Raw genomic sequence first — 21,781 nt, forward strand, 5'->3', positions numbered from 1 at the left:
AAGCAGTGGAGAAAAAACGCTAAAGTTTGATTGACAGGTCGAGACACTTTTTTAGGCTTCCCTTAATGGGAAAGTTCCCTTTAATATACGACAATGCCCCATTTAACGGCGCTTTCAGACATCCCCTGGGAACTGCACCAGCACGCACTCAATTCCGTCAATATGGCAAAGGGTAGTCAAGTTGGAACTGGGAGTTCACTTGCAATTGACAATGATGAGTTTCACGATTATTTCAGGCATCGGAGCAGGAGGTATGTGTCCTTCCATGACAGAGCACGAATAAGACGTCTTTACCAAAAATGAGTTAGTAAAGCACAGTAAACCATGCGTGTTATACCTTGATGGATGTGGGACCGTAATCCGTCATATTGTTCGCTAAACGCATTCGGGAGGCACCGGCACAACTTATGAGGACACATCACCGAACGCCGTAGGAATGTTCGTGTTAGTAGCTGTGCCACGCTTCACCCCTGACATCTGACGATTACTAACCGGCGACGTCTGATGCTCGGGGAAATACATATATGAGAGTTGCTGCGGCATTTGGAAATTCGAAGCGACCATGTCGATACCGCCACAAAGAACTGTTCATGTAGCATACTCTTGTCCAGGCATTGGCATGTAAGCCGTAACATGCGTCATTTGCCGGAATTGCAACCGTCTTCCGCTGTTTGGGAAGGCGCGCAGGGATTGCAACCTGGAACGCGTTGCCGAAGTTAAGGCGCATTCCGAAACGCAACATTGAAGACGACAGAAGTCCGTGCCCAGGCGCCGTCCATGCGGTTGCCCCTTGAACGACTGACGATGGCGGAAGGTATCGACCAACCAACCAAAGCGAAGAGCAAGTGGCGGGTCCGTGGCGTATGAGAACAAATGAATGGCCTGTAGCGCGCGTGTCTCGCTTCCATCGCCCACGTCGGGTTATCTCAGTGCTTACATTGTTTACACTATTGGCGTTCTCCGTTCGCCTCTTCCCCATCCGAAGGCTCACGTCATTGAGAGCGACGCGGTGTCGGAATCGAATGGCGCATACGATTTTCTCAAACTCCCAGTTTACAGACACAACCTGCACTGTTAAAATTGAACTTCACCGCATAGCAACGGCCATAGCCGGAAGTGGGAACCGGGAATTAGATCATGTTGTATCCTGATTTCTTGGAAATGAGAGGAGCCGCCTATCTGAGACACATTATGTATGGCCCAGGTAGGCACCTCCTCCTGCTTTGAACAAATAGGACACAGAATGATATCATACGCCATGAGACTTGACTAGAAACGTGCTATGTGGTGAAGTTATGTGTTAACAGTGTGTACTAAAACCCTGACCGGAATATTAACTTTTCAGAGTTTTAGCTCATCGGAAGGAGCTCACAGTAACAATTTCGAAAACATGATAAGGCAATCATATTGTTTCGTTGAAGCCAGCAACATCACGTTGCTAAGATTGGATTTAAATCATCATTTTCGTTGATTCCCTCCCATGTTATAAAACTCAATAATACTTCTGTCGTATGCCTTTCACCTATTGCGTATACGTGCTACAGTGTTTGAGCTCGTAGATGAAGATTGCGTGACGAATTTTGAAGCCTATGTATTTTGTTCCGACCTGTATAGGGGTGCTAGGCTTTGCTCCGCATTGTACGGTAAATTGTTGTTTACACCATGGCATCAATGGTCAGGGTGGCCACGTCGAAATCCTGAAAAGCCCGCAGCGTGCAATGAGAAAGTAGCTAAAAGTGGCCAATTTCTCGTGCATGTAGACAATTGCGTAGTCAATAGTGTGTAGGCATCATATCACATAGAGTGACCTGATGTCCTCAAAGGAAATCGGAATACGAATTCGAAGCTGCTGCTGAGTACTCTCGTATGATACAGCAACGTTTTGAAACAACATTCCGACGGGATCTCGCATACTCATCGCAAACACCTCGAGGGCCGAGAGCAGTTGACTTTGTGCGCGTCGATTCCAAAACGGTGGTAGCGAATTAATTCTCATTGATCACTGACCACGGCAAGAGAATTTAATGGGAGTAACTGGAAGTTTCGCTAAATGCTCTGCAAGAGAATGCCCGATGTTGAGAGCATGGCGGAATTCAATCTACGCCGGAACAAGGATACGACATACTCTAACGGACCAACGATGCGTGCTCGTGGTAGATGTGAACCGTCTGAGCGATCACCTGGAAGGCGCGGTGCAGACGATCTCGGATACAATTGTCTGCGAAGCCAGTCCACTGCGCGCTGCGCTTTGATTGGCGTGCAAAAGTACGTCACCATGATGTTTCTTTGCAACTACCACTTTCCCAGTTGCAGGGGCAGTGCTAACACATAAAACTCGTCTATTTAATATATATCAGGAGTGGGAATGTATTATAATGCAAAGTATTATAATAGTGTTACTGTAATTCTTCTTGTATTATTATTACGAGTGTATCCCGTTTGAAGCCATTAAAAATAATCTTTCAAAAATAAACGCGTAAGTACCCACTGTTCAAAATATATCTACCAGAATATACGCTTAAAAAAACGCACAAAAATAATCGCCGAAATATCCCCGTTTAAATATAAACGCTAAGGAATCCACGGTTAAGAATATATCGTTAAAAATAAATCGTTTCAGGATCCCCTCAAATCCACCCTACGGTTGCTAGAGTCATGTGGGATGGCCCAAATCAAGGTGAACTGCAAGCAAGGGGCTTAACCTAACCTCACAGGACGAAACTAGCCTAAACTATCCCAAACTAACCGAAACCAAACTAAACTAACCTAACATAACATGATCTAACCCGGCGCAAATTGCAATCAGTCCGCCTCCGTGCTAGATGGTGAGGGGATTTTGAAACAGTTTATTTTTAATGGTGGATTATTAAACGGTGATTTCCAAGCGGGGGTAGTAAGCGGTTTATTTTAGGAGATTTATTTTAACCGTGTATTTTTTAAGCGGATTATTCTTGAATGATTTATTCTTAAACGTTTATTCTTGATGGTGGATTTAGGGGACACCCCCCTCCACGCCATCACACATTGTTACAGTTCCATTTCCCCATTGGCTTTACCACTGTTATGCCTGCTGCCCTGTTCTCATCAAAGTAATCACACTCAATTGCCTTGTGCCTCCCCTGTCATTGGTCTTTAGATGAAGAAGGCTAAAAAACAGAAATAGATGGCACGTAGGTTAAAAGCGATAAAAACCGGGCTGTTTCGTGGTACATCCTAGAAGCGATAAAACCCCGGTGCAGGTGACGCAGAGAGACAAAACAGACGAAGCAGTGACTGACAAACAACTTTAATGGCAGAGACACAGCCATAGGCGCCGCTAGGATTTGCTCCGGGGGGGGGGGGGGAACCTACCTCGGCCCGTGGGGGGGGGGGGGATATGGGTGCCGCGAGTGCAGGGCGGGAGTGGAGGTGTTCGGGTATTCTTCTAGCTCTGGATGTCGAATGCGCCCGCAACCATATTGTCTTGGCTCAGTTTTGGCTCAGTAACCCTATGCTTCGGAATTTTTACGTTTTACCTTTTTTTCGGCAATGTCATCACTTGTCCGTGCCAAGCCAAGGCTAGCTCCTGATTTTTTTGTTTCATACTACGTTTGCTGTCGCTACTCCTGCTACCCTTTCCGTCAGCGATTATACAATAGGAGATAAATATCCTTAGTCAGCATAATGTACAGCAGGCCATGCCACTCACCCGTAACTGCTCACATGAAAAGCCAGTCATTTAATTAACGAGGAACAGAAGGTTCGTTACGCACCGCACCAAGCTAACCACGTAAAAAAAGAAAAGAAAGAAAAAGTGATTGTGTTCAAATGACCATGTTAGATGGGCCAGGGAGCCTGGGGCCAGGGGGGGGAGCGAAGCGCCCCCCTTGCCCCCCCCCCCTTGACGGCGCCCCTGGACACAGCTTAAATACATCAACTGCACACACCCGACTCCTAGTGGCAGCCAATGCCATCATGCTGTAATCACAAAGTTATCACGCAAACAGGAGCACCAACTAAACGCCTCCCAGTAACCTAAATTGCTCCAGCACTTTTGGTTTTGGCTAAGGTAGATAGGGCTGCTTCTGGGAGCTTGGGGGGTGGGAGATTTGGGGTTGAATTTATTACTAGGTATGTTAATGACTTTTTGGTATGTGTGGGTATGTAAGGAAATGAATCGGGTATACAGGGTTTGTTTGTTGGAGAGGGTTTAGGTTTAAAGTTTACTGTGGAAAGGGAAGAAAATGGTCAAATTCAGTACTTGGATCTTCGCATTTCTTCTCGTGGGATTGGAGTATGTTGGGAATATTGCCAGCGATGTAAAAAAAACTTGAACGCCTTTTGAGTCCAATATCTCAAAAACTGTAAAAGCTGGAGTTGCAAAATCTTTGATAAAAAACGCTTTGGTGAGGTCGTGTGTTCATAAGGTGGGGTCGAGCTGCATGGAGCAGGTCACTAGGCTTGACGACGCTGGATATCCTTGGAATATAATCAATGATGTCGTAAAAAGGTTGGTAAAGGAGCCTTGTGATCCTCACGTGCGATGTGAACAGAGAGATTGGAGGGGGGTTGGAGTGATCCCGTATGTTCATCAGGCCGCCCATCGCCTAAAAAAGGTAGCCTGTAGGCATGGTGCTGATGTGGTTTTCAAAAGGGGTTATTGGCTCAGGTCTTTGATTGCTAGGGTTAACCGGACAAAAAGAGGGGGTTGTCATGTAAAACACGTAGATCCTTTTGTGACTTGCACTGTTTGTGTTGTTTATTCAATTCCCTTGTCTTGTGGGTGCCAGTATATTGGTCAAACTAAACGTTATGTTAATGTATGTCTGATGGAACACAGAGCAAGGGGTATGGTAAGCTGGCGGAACACTTAAGAACCTGTTCCGGGTGCGAGGCGCTGTTCAAAAAACAAAAGTGTTGTTTAAAAGTAATAAGTTAGGTGTTCTTCTCTATAAGGAAGCTTTTTTGATAAAACAGGCTGGAGATAGTTGCATTAGCGTGCCTTCCGTGTTGGTAACGGATACAATTTCAGCAGTTCATTGATAACTAACTCGAATTCTGGTTCCTGGGAGTCGTTTACTTGATGCTCCTGTTTGCGTGATAACTTTGTGATAATTTTGTGAATACAGCATGATGGCCTTGGCTGCCACTAGGGGTCGGGTGTGTGCAGTTGGTGTATTTAAGCTGTGTCTCTGCCATTAAAGTTGTTTGTCAGTCAGTGCTTCGTCTGTTTTGTCTCTCTGTGTCCCCTGCACCGGGGTTTTATCGCTTTTAGGATAGATGGCACGAGCACTTTTGGTCTTGCAATGTTTATGCCCCTCAGCGTGCCCACATCACCCATATCACAAGACCGCCCTTGCGCGTTCTTGTTGGAAGCGGAAGGCTGTATTGTGAAAGAAAAATTTGTGTGGCGGTGAAGAAAAGGGTCCCTGTGTAATCTATTTGCTCTGCGCAGGACAGTTTAAACTCTGCAGGTGATACGAAAAATAAAATACATGTGCGTGAGTGTTGTTCCTTTACGCATTAGCGGATGGAGACAATGGTTGACTTGTGATGTAAAGTAATCGAAGTCGATTACTTTTAATGCGTTGATATTACAGCCATCACCAACCAACAATCGCGGCATGGTCGGCGGGTCCGCACCGCGCGGCGCGCATGCGCGGTGAGTGTAGAAGGAAGGACAGGCTGTGTGGAGAATGCAACGCGCGACGCCGCCACGGCGGGGGCAAGGGGATAAAACTCGTGAGTTCCTTTGCGGACTAAACTGAGGCGCTGCGAGCTTTTCGCGTTATCAAACGTCATGAAACGTCAACATTTTTAAGTTGAAGAGGGAGTTCTCTACTCTCACCAGCCCATTGGCCCCTGCAGCCGCTCCCACGGTATGCGTGCGCACATTGGTCGATTTGAAATTATACACTTTCCGTGGCGCGCGTAAGCGGGTGGCGCCGTGTCGGCGCTGCGGAGTAGCTCGCCGTAAAGTTTCGAAATATGGTAGGTGCAGCAGGGGCGCAAGTAAAGCATCCATGCTTGGTACCGCCTTGGATGGGTTTTACTGTGGTTCCATTAACATGTTGTCGATACCGACCCTTTCAAACTCGGAGCCTCTTGGATAGTTCTTCAAGTCAATTCAGTGATAGATAAGTGGAAGGCAGCTCCGCTTCTCTCGCTTGGTGCAACAACGATTCAAGAAGGACCAATACTGTGTTTTTCCGCCACCCACTCGATGACGGGTAATTCAGTTCCTATTCCACTCTACCCCTTTGCATAGCATAGCACTACACCTGTGGCATTTACACAGGATTTAGGCCGGTAGAATTTTTGGTTTTCACGTTTCTGATCCCTATTCTGGTCTTTCTTGCTCAGGTATAAGCACTCAACTCATATCTGCTTCAGAAAAGCACCTGCATGGATACAGTAGAATGGATAAGCCACTCTGGGTGGTTGGAACATAATCTTTCAGCATAACAGCTGCACAAGTTCATTTGTGACGGGTCAACCAGACGCCTAGGCAAACAGCAAAGGGATATGAACATGTTCTCTGTCATGCTGGATCTGTGAATGTGTGTGCCTGTGCACTCAATATACTGTTGTTCTACTGTGAACTATTCCACGTCGACGGGTTCAGAAATCCTTGCGTGGGTCCGCCTTGGGTGAATGCTGCGCGAACGAGCGGCGGCGAAAGAAGGCTGCGAGACGGCGCGCCAAATTCAATCGGAGTGAGCTCGAAAGGCTCGTTCGGCTGCAAATGCTGTCTTGAGTTAGCTTTGTGTAGGGTCGTGTGAAAGGTTGTGTGCGTTTGTGACTGAGTGTATAGCGTTATGAAGGAGTTCGCAAATAGTTCTCAAGTTTTAATGCTAACGCTTTTGCGTCGGATCCACCGATAGATCAACCATGATATTTTTTATTTTTTTTTACGAGCGCGGCCATTTTTTACACGGCCATTGGTGACTAATAATTCACAAGGCACAAACTTGAGACAATTTTTAGGTCTTAAGAATGCTATGGTCTTTGTTAACATATACTGTACATATACATAGACTGTAGGTTGATATCGATTGGTCGGTTGTCGAATATTTGTCGGTTTATCAATTTTAGATGTGAGTTATGAGACTGCTCATTTTTTGCCGTTTCTCTCCAGTTTGAAGCGCTGGAAAAGGAGTCGGAAAGTCTCATTATTTCCCACAATCCTAAACACTAACTTTTTTCGTGGTTCGAAGTGGAATCTGAACTTTTAAACGGCGGCTCTAAGGGGGTGTCATAGGCTATTCGAAGCAGGCATATTCTGCACTCAATCCTCATTATTTCGAATACACTCGCAATGCAACGCAGGGAGAACAGAACGTTCGCGCTGTTTCGCTATATGCCCTAGTTGTGAGGTGCGTGTAATGAGAAGTTTCACGTCAAAATGATGAATGGATAAGCCGTAATGACAAGATATCATCTGCCAATGAATATGACGTATGGAGTTTTTTTAATATGTCTCGCTAGGAAACGTATTTGTTGCATTAATAGCATTGTGGAGCGTATAATACAAGATATAGAGTTCAAAATCACATAACAGTGCTATTATAACAGTCCCAGCAGTGTTCTAGCTTCTGTTGCGCACGCATCTGAAATCTGATGTACTCTGCTCCTCTCGCAGCTGCTACAGCTTCTTGCGGTGACTTCGTAGCCGCTTTGTAAAGTTTCGTTTGCCGAGAGTTGTGTATAATTTGTGCTTTTGGTCACGTTGACTGGCCGATTCTGTTCCTGTTACCATGCATGGCGATATTATCGAAAGCTTCGGCCGCAGAATAGAGGGCCCTGCATGGGCCGACATTTCCGGGCCCGACCCGAGCGCATCGAAGAATGGCACGGCCCGGGCTGAGACCGTCATATTCTCATTGGGCCCAGCCCGATGGCCCAGTGAATAAAGTCCTGCCCGGGTCAATTACTCAGCGCGTAGATCCCGGCCTACTATTTCTAACCGTGACGTACGTGTTTCTATAGCGCTTATCAAACAAATTTAAACGTAACTATATAACAAGAGAAGACGCAGCCACAAATATACCAGAACTGTCAGTTTAACATCAGAACAGTACGAGACCAAATCAAATTCTGCTTACTCGCGCTATGCACGGACGTCGCTTTCTATCGCTCAAGCTGTAAACTAGGCTTAGTTCTGAAATAATCCTACTGCACCGTTAACGCGCTCCTTCGGTCCACCCTTGGGCCTGCGGGTTCTCCAGCCTGCCTATGAAGGGCAGGCGAGACACCCCGCGAGCTACAGCAAGGCAGGTAAGAGACTTATGAAGATCCAGAAGTCGATCGCCTGTTGGGCATCATCCCCCTGTAAGCCCAACTTTTGCAAATATACGTGCTGCAAGTTCGCTCGGCGCAACTTGTGCTGATTGTCAGATGGCAGAGGCAAGTGGCCCTGCCCTAACATGGTCCTTTGAACACAGTCACATTTTCTTTCTTTTCTTTTTTTACGTGGTTAGCTTGGTGCGGTGGGTAAACGAACTTTCTCTTCCTCGTTAATATGACTGCCTTTTCATGTGAGCAGTTACAGGTGAGTGGCATGGCGTACTGTGCATCTGTACTGCATCTGTACAGTATGCTGACTGAGGATATTTATCTTCCTGAGTACGCAATATCCAGTATTAGTACAATTAGTACCAGATTACCAATTAGTAGTAATTAGTCCAGAATTAGTACAATAGCCTTGGCACGGACAAGGGATTGCGTTGCCCAGAAACGGCAAACATAACAATTCCGAAGCATAGGGTTGCTAAGCCAAAACAATATGCTTGCGGGCGCATTCGACACCCAGAACTAGAGGAATATCCCCTTCCTTGAGCACCAGCCCGAACACCTCTGCTCCCGCCCTGCACTCGTGGCACCCGTACCCCCCCCCCCCCCCGTCACCTCGGCCGTCATCGGTTTGCCCCCTCCCCCCCCCTGGAGAAAATCCCAGCGGCGCCCATGCGTCAGAGGAAAGAGACACGAAGAACACCCACAAAGCAGTGTAAGAGTACACACAAGCATCAAGCGAGACACCGAAGCAAGAAGCAGATACGTCGTACTTATACTGACTGTCTCTTCGTGTTCCCTAGTCTCGGGCTTTTTACATTATGCATCATCTTCACCAGTTCGCTTGCTTCCTAGCCATTTTTTCATTGTCACATCCATATGTTAATAAGTAGTCCCCCAATGGACCGTCTATTAGAGGTATTAGTTTAAACGAGTGTTCATGCACCTTTCAATTAAAAACAATTGAAAAAACCCCAGTGCTTTATCAACCAGCCAAAACACTCGCTCTGTTTATGCAGCTTGATGATTCCTCGATATATACGTTATCACACATTCGTGATATAGAGTAGTGAATATATATATTATATATATATATAAGTATATCAATACGGCATTCTGCAACTTCCTTCCCGTGGTCACCAACCAGGCCAAGTTTTAACCGTTTTTCATGTTATATCTAGTCAATCAGGCTTTCTGTTAATTCATGTGAATCACCAACCAATCATTTTTCATGTTACGTCAATATGCTTGCATATGTTGAGAACTGAAAGGTATATGCTACGTCTGAATATGAATGTCATCAGACTGGACGGTGGGAAAGGTCTTTTACGATACAGCTAAACACACACAGTTCTTAAGCCCCTTTCTTTGAGTGTGGAAGGGGATGACGTGAACGATACGGTAGCAAAAAGAGGTGCATGAAAGCGGTTCCATTTCCAAACCCGACTTTTAAGAAAAAAGTTACGTGGTTGTTGAAATTGATTCATGGAGTACTTGCGAGCGATTCGAAGTGGTTATGGAACTTGCCTTATCAAATATAACCGATTACCAAATATATATTTGCGAATACATCCAGTCTACCATTATCATACACTGTGTGTTATTATTCCACAACTCAGTCGCAAAAATATTTGTAGTTACGAATAGAGTTTGAAACAATTTGTATTGACAAACCTTCGCAACATAGCTTTCGGGGTCGTTGCAGAAGAACATTGTTTCACAGAGCACTTGTGACAGAAAACATTCTTCACTTGCGAAAGCGAAAACGAAGCTGCCTACTTCATGTACTGCCGTTCATTTGCAATCACAAAACCTAATCTGCGCACTAACGAAGAAGTGTTTTAGCAAACATACGCAGGACAACTGGCATGGATGTACAAATGTAGTCACTTCTTCGCACAATGTCGTCGTAGAGAGATGCGTCGTAGAGTTACGCTGGACACCTTCTTCTACATCACTCAAAGCAGCCTCAGCTGGCTGGTGAGCATCACAATATTTAACGAACATCACAGTCCACAGACGCAACTGATCGTACGCACAGGATCGTACGTCCGCAGTGATTGGAAATACCGTAAACGCATTCACACGCCCATTGAGGAGCGACGGCAGCCATAACTCCCGCTGGATTGGATACGGATTGAAGTGGCTATTTTCAGAAATAGCATGCTCGGTGCACATCGTTTGCAGATAATTTCTACTTCAGTACAAATCTAGGTGGCAGATTTTGCGATGTTGGCAACAACTGTCCCACAAGATGGCGATCCCCGTTGTTTTACGCGGGGAATGGGCTGAAATACATGACAAGATGGCGACTTTGACCCATCTGACAAGCTATGTACGCAAAGAAGCTGTGCCTGTACAGCTTCTTGCAGTCGCCCCGCACATTGGTGAGATTGCTTCGTTGGATTGGGGATATACAAAGAAGGAACACAAGGATGTCTTCTGCTTTGATTTTAAGTGATGTGCAACACTCACCACTTTGCTTGTCCTCCATGTCGATCGTTCCACAACTGATCAGACTGTATCCCCTTGTACCTGGCAGAAAGAAGAAATCACACAAGGCATGCTCATCCCTCACGAGCATATGCTAGTTCGATCTAAAATCGAACAATCCGGTACGCTTGATGTATCGAATGTACGGGAAAAAAAAATACGTTGAAGCCATCGGTGAGTTAGGAGAAATAAACGCTTTCGGAATTATCTACGCTGCGCTCTTCGGTGGATGGTGGTGGTGGTGATGGCGAAAGGGCTCACCGTTGCCGGCTTCACTGAGGTGGACAACGCACGGCTGACGCCGTAGGGGGGCTGCGCGGTTCGAGAAATAGGAAAGGGGCAAAAACGTCGCGCGCTTGTTTCAGCGCTCCCTACAAGGCTAACTATTGTCGCATTGTAGTAATATTTTGATCTGGCTTTAGACCACCTAGGGCACAATGGGCTCCTGAATTGGCAGTGCTGTGTCGACAGAGCCTATTGTGCCCTATGTGGTCTAAAGCCAGATCAATAAATTACCACAATTCCACGAGAAATAGCCTTGTAGGAAGGCTCAAACCTGCGCGCAACGACATCGTCCTCTAAGAAGCAGTTCTTTTTTCTCCTCTCCTATTTCCCGAACCGCACAGTGCAGATAATTCGAAAGCGGTTATTTCTCCTAACCCACCGATGGCTTCAACACATATATTTTTCCCCCTTCATTCAAGACATCAAGTGTACTGGATTTTTCGATTTGAGATGGAACTACTGGTACACACACACACACACACCGTCCCAAAATCGTGGCCCGACCCCCACAGACTTTGACTTTTTTTTCACTACTTTGTATCAGTGAATTATGCATGTCAGAAAAATATTTCATCCGAATTCCACGCGGCTTTCACGCGAGGCGGCGTCAAAGTCTGCGGGAGGGCCAAAAAGTAGGGTGCGTTGAATGGCGTCTCCGCAGGGAACGGCTAAAGCTATTTATTTGTCACTTCCAAATCAGGAAGCACTGCCCCTTAGTTCTAAGTGAAAAGATTCGGATGACAACGTGGATTTAAGGCGCGCCACAGGCTGTAACTGTTGCGTTTTTGTCGCATGTTTGGCATTTTTCCCCGTTCACTGGAAGCACGCACAAGTATGAAATGTGACGTCCTGATAGATGTGGACATGATTAATGTGTAGAAAAAATTTCATTCCTTCAGTTAAAGGAGAAGACTGCAAAATATGGCGGGCAATATGCAAATTTTCGAAAATTACCAATATCCGAAGGAATAAAAGGTGAAGTTGTCATCGTGATACAGGCATGCCGTCAACGCTAAAATGAAGCTCAGCCTGTTCACTTCAAATATAAAAAAAATCTCAGGGGCACTTGTTTATTTTTTGTATCAATTTTTCAAATCTCTGTCCCAGATGCAAGCGGGTGCACGCTCCGCGCGCCCGCCCTCGTCAGCTTCAAACGCTACCGGCGCTTGTTTTTTTCTTCTTTTTTTTTCCGAGACGCGCAGATCTTGAGATTGTCTGAGCGTGTGGGTAGAAATTCTTAACGCGACTCGGGAATTGTCTTCCTGTAATAAAGCCGGGAAGGGGTAATTCAATTAGGCGCTTTGCTGGTGACGTCTCCGGCGGATGTCTCTGTGGATGTTTCGATACAGTGCAGGGAGTAATAAAAAATATCATGGCTAAATCAGTCAACACTCAGTTGATTACTGACTGCGAGGTTTCCGCTTGACGCCGCTACAGGAGGCCTAATGCTATAGGTTAGACACTGCGGTAGGGTATATGTGAAAGGAAACAACCTTGGCTGCATGTCAGTCGCCACTGTCTTCGTCCATGGAGTCAGCCTCAGTAACTCGGGTGACATAAACGACATTGACTTCAACTCGTCGAAATTTCAATGTGCATGTGCCCCGTCCGGCGCACTGTGTTGTGAAAGTGGCCATGGAGCATCCATCTACGTCAGTGAATGTTAGTGACAGTCCAATTTCTTCTTTTGGTCCCAATGGATGCAGCGATGAGTGCAGTTCCCCTCCAACAAAGTTCACTGAACTAAGTAAAGAGCATCAGTACCTTATTTCTGCCCGAGGAAAGCGCGCCTCTTCCTCAATCACTGCCGTTTGCAAGAACCAGCATGCGCTTTTCGTGCTAAGGTACACAATAAAAATGGCATGCAAGTGTTGCGTCGACCCCCTTGGACAGCACAGGAAGAGTGTGCGCGGAACTAAAATAATATCGTCAACGCTAGCAAAGAACACAACAAGGCTTGGGCTAGTAGCCCGCAAGGGCATTTAAGGTGAAATAAATGAAATGAAATGACACATTAATGAATAAATGAATGAATGAATGAATGACAAATGAAACACCCATGAAGAGGCGAAATGCGCTTTCCTGTTTCAGCTTTCCCTTTCCACTGTATTCAGCATTTTGTGCCCACTCGGGGAAATCTTGGCGTTGCTACCTTTAGCGTCTAAAAATGAAGCATGTCATGATTAAGTGCGTCGCGTAGCGAAGTAGTAGCAGCGAAATGATATCTGTCGTTCTTTGTTGCGGCTTTGAGAATGTTCGTGACATTGAATAGCACGTCCGTGCCAGCAACATTGCAAAAGGACAGAAGCTTTTCGAGTCTGGGCACGTTCACCACATACAAGAAGAAGCTTTCGGTGCAGGGCCCGCTTGCACGAAACAATCCTCGGTACGGTCCTCAATGCTTGCCTTCCTTAAGCATTTCGCTCCTCAACTGAGGAATTTATGGGTTGCAGCAGCAAGTGGCTTGCACGAACGCTTTGAGAGATGTCCTAATTTGAGTGGATCGTTGCTAGGAACTTTCGGCAGGCTGATATTGGCGAAACGGCCTCCAAAAGCTCCTCCTCGAAAAACACTGCGTCATTTGGCGTTTAGACCAACCAGCGATCGCTCTGAGCGGCACTGTCACCTACTTCTGACATCGCCCTATAGAATTTTGCAAATCCACAAGAGCAAGCGATTGTTCCATTTTCACTATTATACACGTATTCGCACTTTTTGTAAATAAATGAACCTCACCTTACCCACTGTCTCTTCCGTGTGTCTCACTGTTCAGCAGAAGGTCATTTCAAACGGGTAAGTAGCAAAACGACGATAAATTCAGAGACACGGAACAGAAAAAAAGACAACACGACACGTTCTCAACGCAATCTTGCTTTATTATATACATTAGTTTTATATTGGGTTCCGTTTCATTTGCAGTGGAAGTGACATAAAGACATTCACACAGTCCTACATCACAATCAACCTGTACGAGGAGCATGACCTCCACCACTGGAGTTATCAAATGTAGCAAGAACAACTTCATGCAGTAGATGAGACAATTAAATGTAGAACGACGAATAGAGCACCACACGACAGACCGTCGCTTCGTGTACGTTGATGATGTCACCCGCTGTGATAAAAAGTTTCCAGTAGCCAGGAACTGCAGTGTCAGCAGCATTTGTAGCGACGACGGGAGGGACTGGCTCCGACGGGTCGCAGGCTGGATGTCGGGAGCAACGAGGGATGTTATGAAAAGTATTCCATCCCTCGTAAACCGGAACCGCCGTTGGAGCTCACCTTCATCTAGATATATAGTCCAAATGATTTTGACGGTCTCTGTAGACTCGCGGCCGCGACAACGACAGTGCAAGACGATGACGACCTCGGAGCCTCAACGCGATCCATGTTAGTGCTAGCGTAAAGGACGGTAGAAACAGCGGTGAGAGAGCTAGTAGCTCCCTCAGCCCTTTCGGCGCCATCGTCCTCATGGCTACAATCATCAACTTGGTTCGTGCAAGCCACTTTTCCGCTTGAGGACATCACAGAGGAAGGAAAGTGCCAAGGAGCGTCCCGGAGTGACCTCAAAGTGTTTCGTGGAAGCGGGCCCAGTCTCTACAGTGCACTGGAAGTGCGTCGCCCAAACAAGCAAACTAACAGAACAGTAACTTTTATCGTTACAAATTACGAATTACCGTTACATTAAAATAATTCATTACTTTGAGACGTACTTTTGATATCTGAGAGGAAAAGTACAAAGAGAAGCGCACTTCAAGCTGCAAGGTACAGATAAGGAGATAAGGATTTTTTGTTGTTGTTTTTGGGAAGGCACAGCACGCATTTGAACAAGGTGTTGTTGCTGTCCTTTCTCTCGACTGCTCTGAGAACGCCAGATAACTCAGACCACTGCGACAAGTCATTGTAAATCGTCGACATCATTGTGACATCGACAGTGCTCCGTACAAAACTAACAGGAGCTCGTCAGTGCCCAAGATTTGCAATAGGTTATCAGGGTCAATAGTTCTGTGTTCTCTGCGTATTTCGTCTCGTCAGAAAGACAAAACGAATCCCAGTTGGAGCTTCCACACATGACTTCATGGCACATCCTACAGTTCGACATACTGTATATACAGGACAGATTATGGAATCCTAGATATAAGACGGCTGTCGTAGAATTTGCAGAGGGCAGTTAGTTTTGTCTTCCCCAACCACGTGGGTACTTTGGTCTCAAAGTAATCGATGACTTGGAGACACTACTCCTGACACCCGTTGTTACAAAAAGGCAAAAAGGACCCATGGCTTCAGTCTAAAGTTCTAACAAGACTAGCTGCTTAGACAGTGCAGCTTCATTAAATCCGTGCGGTCGGATACGTTCAAGCCCTGTCAGAAAAAGTGCGCGATAAAAATACACTAAGGGCTCTAGAAATAACGAATAAATGTTTTTACTTCCCTAATCATATTACCAGCTTTATTATATTGTTATTTCAGTGATGTAAACTACGTTAATCATAACACCAGCGGTATTATATTGTGATTTCAGTTATGTATCGAAGTGTCGACGATACAGTACCGAGTATCTGTATCGAAAATCAATTTCGGTTCTGTATCTTGTATCGGTATCGGAAATACAATTTTTGAGTGTATCGAGTATCGGCATCGAAGATACTTTTTAGAAGTATCTTGCCCAGCCCTGATTCTGTCACAGCAATGCTTTCCGGTGTACCAGTGGCGCATGCAGTGGCCTGGCAGCCACCATGCTTGTACTAGGAACAACTCCAAGTTGTGTAGTTGTTGCTGTCACGCTGTTTAATATACCTGTACACTCACTCTTGTAGACTTGTATACTCGTACCCTTCCCTGTGCGATGCAAGCACGCCTTTTTGTGTCCGCATAAGGGAACCTATAGTTCCAAGAAGCGAGTGAGCGAGTTTGCACGCGCTCTTGCTTGGAGCGCGCATGCAGGGTAAAGGAGAGGCGTGACCGGTCACTTTTGCGAAAAGAAAAGTATTTGAATGCATCTCTCGATCTTATATATCACTCAATTCCTCCTTGTGTGCTTGGGAACGTTGAGTAGTAGTGCTTGTGTCCAACAGTTGTCGTTCCGGATTTACGAAATATATTTATGTATTTGCATTTCGGTGTTGGCTCCCCCAAAGGGATGAAACTCGCGAGTTCCTTTGCGGCTAAAGTGAGTCTCCGCGAGCTTTTCGCGTCACCAAAGGTCATGAAATATCAAAATTTTTAAATCGAAGCGCGACTTGTCTGCCATCACTTTGCCGCCAGCCCATTCGCTCCTGCGGCCGCTCCGCCGGTATGCGAGCGCTCATTGGTCGGTTTGAAATTATGGACCTTCCATGGCGCGCGAAAGCGTGTGGCGCCGTGTCGGCAGGGGCGCGAAGGTGTACTAGAAATCTATTGTAGCTGAAAACTCACGTGACCTCGGAGCTGGACCAATGACTGACGGCTAGCCACCCTATTTTTTTTTGTCTTTTTTGATTATGTAGCGAATGGCGTAAATCATGTGTCATCCGTTTTTCTCTCACTACTTTCCTCCTCTCTGCTCTGCTTCCCCGTCTTCTTTTGTTGGTCCTTTTTTTTCTTCCATGCACTGTTTTTTTGGTTCGCGTTTGTCGGAATGCATTGGGAGTTACAGGAATACGACGGAGCCTTGGTTGTTTTTGGCACATGAAGTATTTTATTGTGCGACATACGGTTATGCAACCAAGACGTACACAGGATGACATTAATATAGCTCCAGAATTTGCTTGAAGAAGCCTGATAAAGTCGACTGCCTCGGGAAGGGACTGCTACTGGGAACTGGAGCTCAGTGGCTGCAAGATGAAAAAAATTGGTATCAGATATACAGTTATGCATGTTAAAGTTGCAATGCAAATAGAAATAACAAAGGTGCTAATGAACGCAAAAAATAAGAACGGTGGTAGGGTTGTGAGACGATCGCAGCCGTGCGGTGTGATGAGCGACCTTAGTACAAAAAGTACCTTTTATTGCGCTACTTCACAATGATATATTCAGACCGATTAGCCTAACAATCTTGGTTTGGGCGCTACGTACAGAAAAGCTACTAAGTCAACGCTTCGGACGAAACTTGTCGAGCGAAATCACCAAGAATCAGACTTACAGTAGCGTCAGTAGTAAAGGGGCGGGCAGTGTAAGCATAGGGTCCAAACTACGGCACCCCTGCCCCTGAGCCCTGCGCGTATTTTTCCTGCACGGCGCGTGTGCGGAGGGTTGTCCACGTGATTATCGGCGGTGGGAGGGCTGCGTGCGAGCTTACCCTCTCACATTTTTGAGCCTTGGCCGACTTTTTTCGCGAGTTTTTCGTGTGCGCGACAGGCGGCGCTCGGGTGGAGGCGTTTACCGGTGGGCGGCGCGTGGCCGGAGGGCTGCGTGCGCGTTTACCCTTCAGCCTGGGCCGCCGACTTTCGTCATTTTTCAGCCTGAGCCGACTTGAATCGTAATTTTTTCCAGCTACAATAAGTGTGCAGTAGACTGTTTACATCCAAAGGATAGCCATATACAAAAGTACAAAGGAAAATATATTTATTCAAGTCATTAGTGTCAGAAATTATGTGATGACTCTGCATGAATGGGAAAAACTTAGCCAAAAATCTGAAGCAGAAGAAACACAATACACGTAACAAAGAATATAATTATTAAAGGTACGATACAATAGCATTGAATAGGTATCACAGATCAAACACAATATTTTTTATTAACTCTAATCATACACACACGTTTTCAATGAATCAGAAGTGATAACACATTTAAAATATTCTTAATCAATACGATTACAATCATAATTATAAGTTTTATTATAAAAGCCTGAGACGTCAGAACCTGATAGATCTAAGTAATTTCGAGCACAATAGCTAAGTTTAATATTCCAATATGACACAAATTTAATTTCTTATGAAGTGAATAGCGCAAACATAAGGCAATAATTCGAATCAACACATAGCATTAATATAGAACCAATCATCCAACATGTAGGGAAATAATAGCTGCACCATATCAAAACGAGAAACGATCACCACATTTAATCAAAGAAGATATTCTTAATCAATATGATTATCAACAAAATTATAAGTTGTATTATAAAAAGTCTAATATTCCTATATGTGAGAACAATCAGTGCAATAGTGTAAGTTCTGATAGTTGTGTGTAACTAATTGTGAACAGCACAGACACTGGAAGACCATGGGACACGAACACAAGAGGAAATAAAATCTATACCACTACAAAGAAGATATTCCTAATCAAAACAACATAGTAATCTATCATTCAGAAAATCAGAAGAAAAAATCAAACTCATCAGAAAATAGACATGTTAAAAATGAACATCACCACATAGCACGCTCCTAGACAACAAACAGAACAAAGAACGACACGAACACAAGAAGAAATAAAATCTATACCACTACAAAGAAGATATTCCTAATCAAAACAACAGACTAATCTACCATTCAGAAAATCAGAAGAAAAAATCAAACTCATCAGAAAATAGACATGTTAAAATGAACTTCACCACATAGCACGCTCCTAGCCAACAAACAGAACAAAGAACGGCACGAACACAAGAGGAAATAAAATCTATACCACTACAAAGAAGATATTCCTAATCAAAACAACAGAATAATCTATCATTCAGAAAATCAGAAGAAAAAATCAAACTCATCAGAAAATAGACATGTTAATATGAACTTCACCACATACCACTCTCCTAGCCAACAAACAGAACAAAGAACGACACGAACACAACAGGAAATAAAATCTATACCACTACAAAGAATATATTCCTAATCCAAACAACAGAGTAATCTATCATTCAGAAAATCAGAAGAAAAAATGAAACTCATCAGAAAATAGACATGTTAAAATGAACTTCACCACATAGCACGCTCCTAGCCAACAACCAGATCTAATGATATCTGCCCTGATTTGTTGAAGACGGGTGCCAATAGATGTATGGAAGACCACGGAACACGAACGACAAGAACACAAGAGGAAATAAAATCTATACCACTACAAAGAAGATATTCTTAATCAATATGACTACAATCAAATTACAAGTTGTATTATAAAAAGTCTAATATTCCTATACGTGAGAACCATCATTGCAATATTGTGAATATCTGTCATAACATTTCGAGCGCAATAGGGAATCTCAGTTTCATATTCCAACATTACTCAACTTTTAATTTCTTATTAAGTGAACAGCATAGACGTAAGGAAATAACGAGAAACAACACAATCAACAGCTACAATTAATAGAGAGCAAAAACCTGCACACCATCCAACACATAGAGAAATAATAGCTAATCAATCTATCAAAGGCGAAATAGCACACTATAGCACAGACTTAACGCTGAAGAACAGAGGAACACGCGGCGACACGCAAACAACAACAGAGGAAAATAATCTATCATTGAACCATCATAAAATCGACCAATATACAATTTTTATTCTAACAAACACTACAAACCTTGATGGAGGTATCCAAGACGTAGGAAATATGCACTGTTTTCACTCTTTTCCTCAAAGCCAGGAGACTTTATGTCTCTATCTATGTGACCATAGCACTGCACATGCTTTATCACTCAAAGGGTTGGGGGCTATATTCCTTCGTCCAGCAAACGGGCGCTCTAGAGGTCAGATAAGAGAGTTCAAAGGCGATATATTTTATTGTGCAGTGCAAATAGATGTCGATATCACCGTGGGGGTCACTATCTTTTCGCATCCTTTCCCTCAAACGGAAATCTTTCGTCAAAGTGGTTGACAAGTCGACTAAGTTTGTAGAGGTGCGATATTGTTATTGAACATGTAGAGAAAGTCCAAATTATTAATTGGTAGCAACGATACTCAATCAAAACCAAGAAGCAAATTTAATTACATCAATTTTTGTAATATCTTGCAACAGAAATTTCTAATGAACCACACAGAAATATCAAATGTGAAATGCAACTCAGAGTTATGAGGCATTCCCATCTTAGAGGTACTTACCTGTGTCAATCGAGTGAACAATTGAAACAAATACAAGACAATAATTATTTCGGGCAGTAAGTTCACAACTCATAGAATATCAGTCGAGTGAATACTTCAAACAAAATCAAAACAACAATTCTCACGACAGGTGGAGATTATGGCATTCTAAACCAGATAATAAAATTTTAATCAATAAAATAAACATAGATATGCTTTTAATTAAGTATAGACGTGCACTTGAAAACAGAAGAGACATTTGCTCTACATTGAAAGATGGTCAGATTTTGTACTCGCTGCCATAAATCATGGGAACATGTCATAAAAAACTGATTCGAAAAGGAAGAGCCGCGAAACGCTTCCATTATCGCTGCCTTTCAATACGTCCTAGACATGGTCGTATTCGGATATATGGTACAAATTACAGAACTGAAGGTGCAAGAATTTATATGCCGAATCTACAATACTTATAGAAATATCTCAACGTCGATCTGGTTATTATAATTAATATAACATATCTTCCGTTGTGTTTATGCAGTAGTACTACTGATTAACCCTACAGCCAGGAAATGATGTCAAACAGGAAATGACGTCATCAAGGACGTATGACGTCACTCCAGGCCGCAGCCGCTCCGCCCTCATATCAGTGAGGTCAGTGGATAAGATAGTTAATCAGTGACGTCACATAGTTAATCTTAGTGATATGATATCAATGATAAGATTAAGTAACAATAATGACGTCATGGTGAAACACACTAGGAATCGAACTTGGGTCCTTTAGGTTGTCAGACGAGCGTCTTAAGCCACTGGGCCACGGGCTCTACATGTTAACTAGCGTCCCTAATCAGGATAGAATTGTGTGGGGTGGAGAGGTTGTTTGATTTCTTTTACGCCAGGTGGCGTCATGGGGAGTTGAGTTCGTTCATCTAGAGATGGCAGCACTTCCAGCAAATTTACCGCCGTTCAACAGATGGCGCTACCTGCGCCCCCAAATTTTAAATTTCGCGCCCATTTGATTTCGCTCTTGGTTTAAAAGAACTCCTCACGATCATGTTGTTTTCATTTTAGAAAAAGAAAAACAATGGCGAGCCAGTTCTATGTCAACTTACTGTCAAACGCCTCGAGTGATGTATTTCCTAGTAACACAATGAGCGATTTCGTTCAAAAAAAAAATTACAAAGCACTTCTACGTCAGTTTCCTGTCAAACGGCTCGAGTGATGTATTTCTTAGTAACACAAGGAGCAAGTTTAGAATGAAACTCGCTCACTCAGTGCAATTAGATCGAAAGTGGCAGGTTGCTCTGACTGAGATGAATATTCCATTTGCAATTAACAATAACATGAGGAGAGCCCGTCCTCGTTACTGTAAGCATGAGAGAGCAAGCAAAATGTGGGAGAAAACATTATTGTAAATTTTTCTCCATCGCTAACAAAACAGTAAAAAATAACGAGTATAAAAAAAGAACAAATTCATTCGCTTCTTCATGACTTATTTTTATTATAACAGTTAGATCACAGTTATCTTTCAAGTCTATAGTCATTTCAAAGAATGAGCAAAGCATAGTGCTACTCTAGTTTACAAAACAGTTGAGCTTCCTTGACATTTGGATTTTCATACTCTAATTCACTGTGTTATGCAAAGTAAGTAACGGGCATATTGTAAGACAATTACACACATGTCTCGCTGTAGGGATAAATATTCCTTCTATTGACGTTACATGACACAGTCAACCTAACACAGCATCGAATCGAC

General features: G+C 44.1%; 1 protein-coding gene across 9 annotated transcripts in view; it reads right to left on the minus strand.

Annotated features, from left to right (window-relative positions):
• Window positions 1-21,781, minus strand: part of LOC135378930 (caspase-7-like) — a 271,342-nt gene that overhangs the window by 191,205 nt on the left and 58,356 nt on the right. For all 9 annotated transcript variants that reach the window (XM_064612108.1, XM_064612111.1, XM_064612110.1 and 6 more), the window contains one exon: window positions 10,747-10,806. In XM_064612108.1, coding sequence (XP_064468178.1) covers window positions 10,747-10,765 — 19 coding nt within the window. In that variant the 5' untranslated portion in view covers window positions 10,766-10,806. The remainder of the gene's footprint in view (window positions 1-10,746; window positions 10,807-21,781) is intronic.

The sequence above is a fragment of the Ornithodoros turicata genome, chromosome 1, assembly GCF_037126465.1.
Source record: "Ornithodoros turicata isolate Travis chromosome 1, ASM3712646v1, whole genome shotgun sequence".
In the NCBI taxonomy this organism is placed as follows: Eukaryota; Metazoa; Arthropoda; class Arachnida; order Ixodida; family Argasidae; genus Ornithodoros; species Ornithodoros turicata.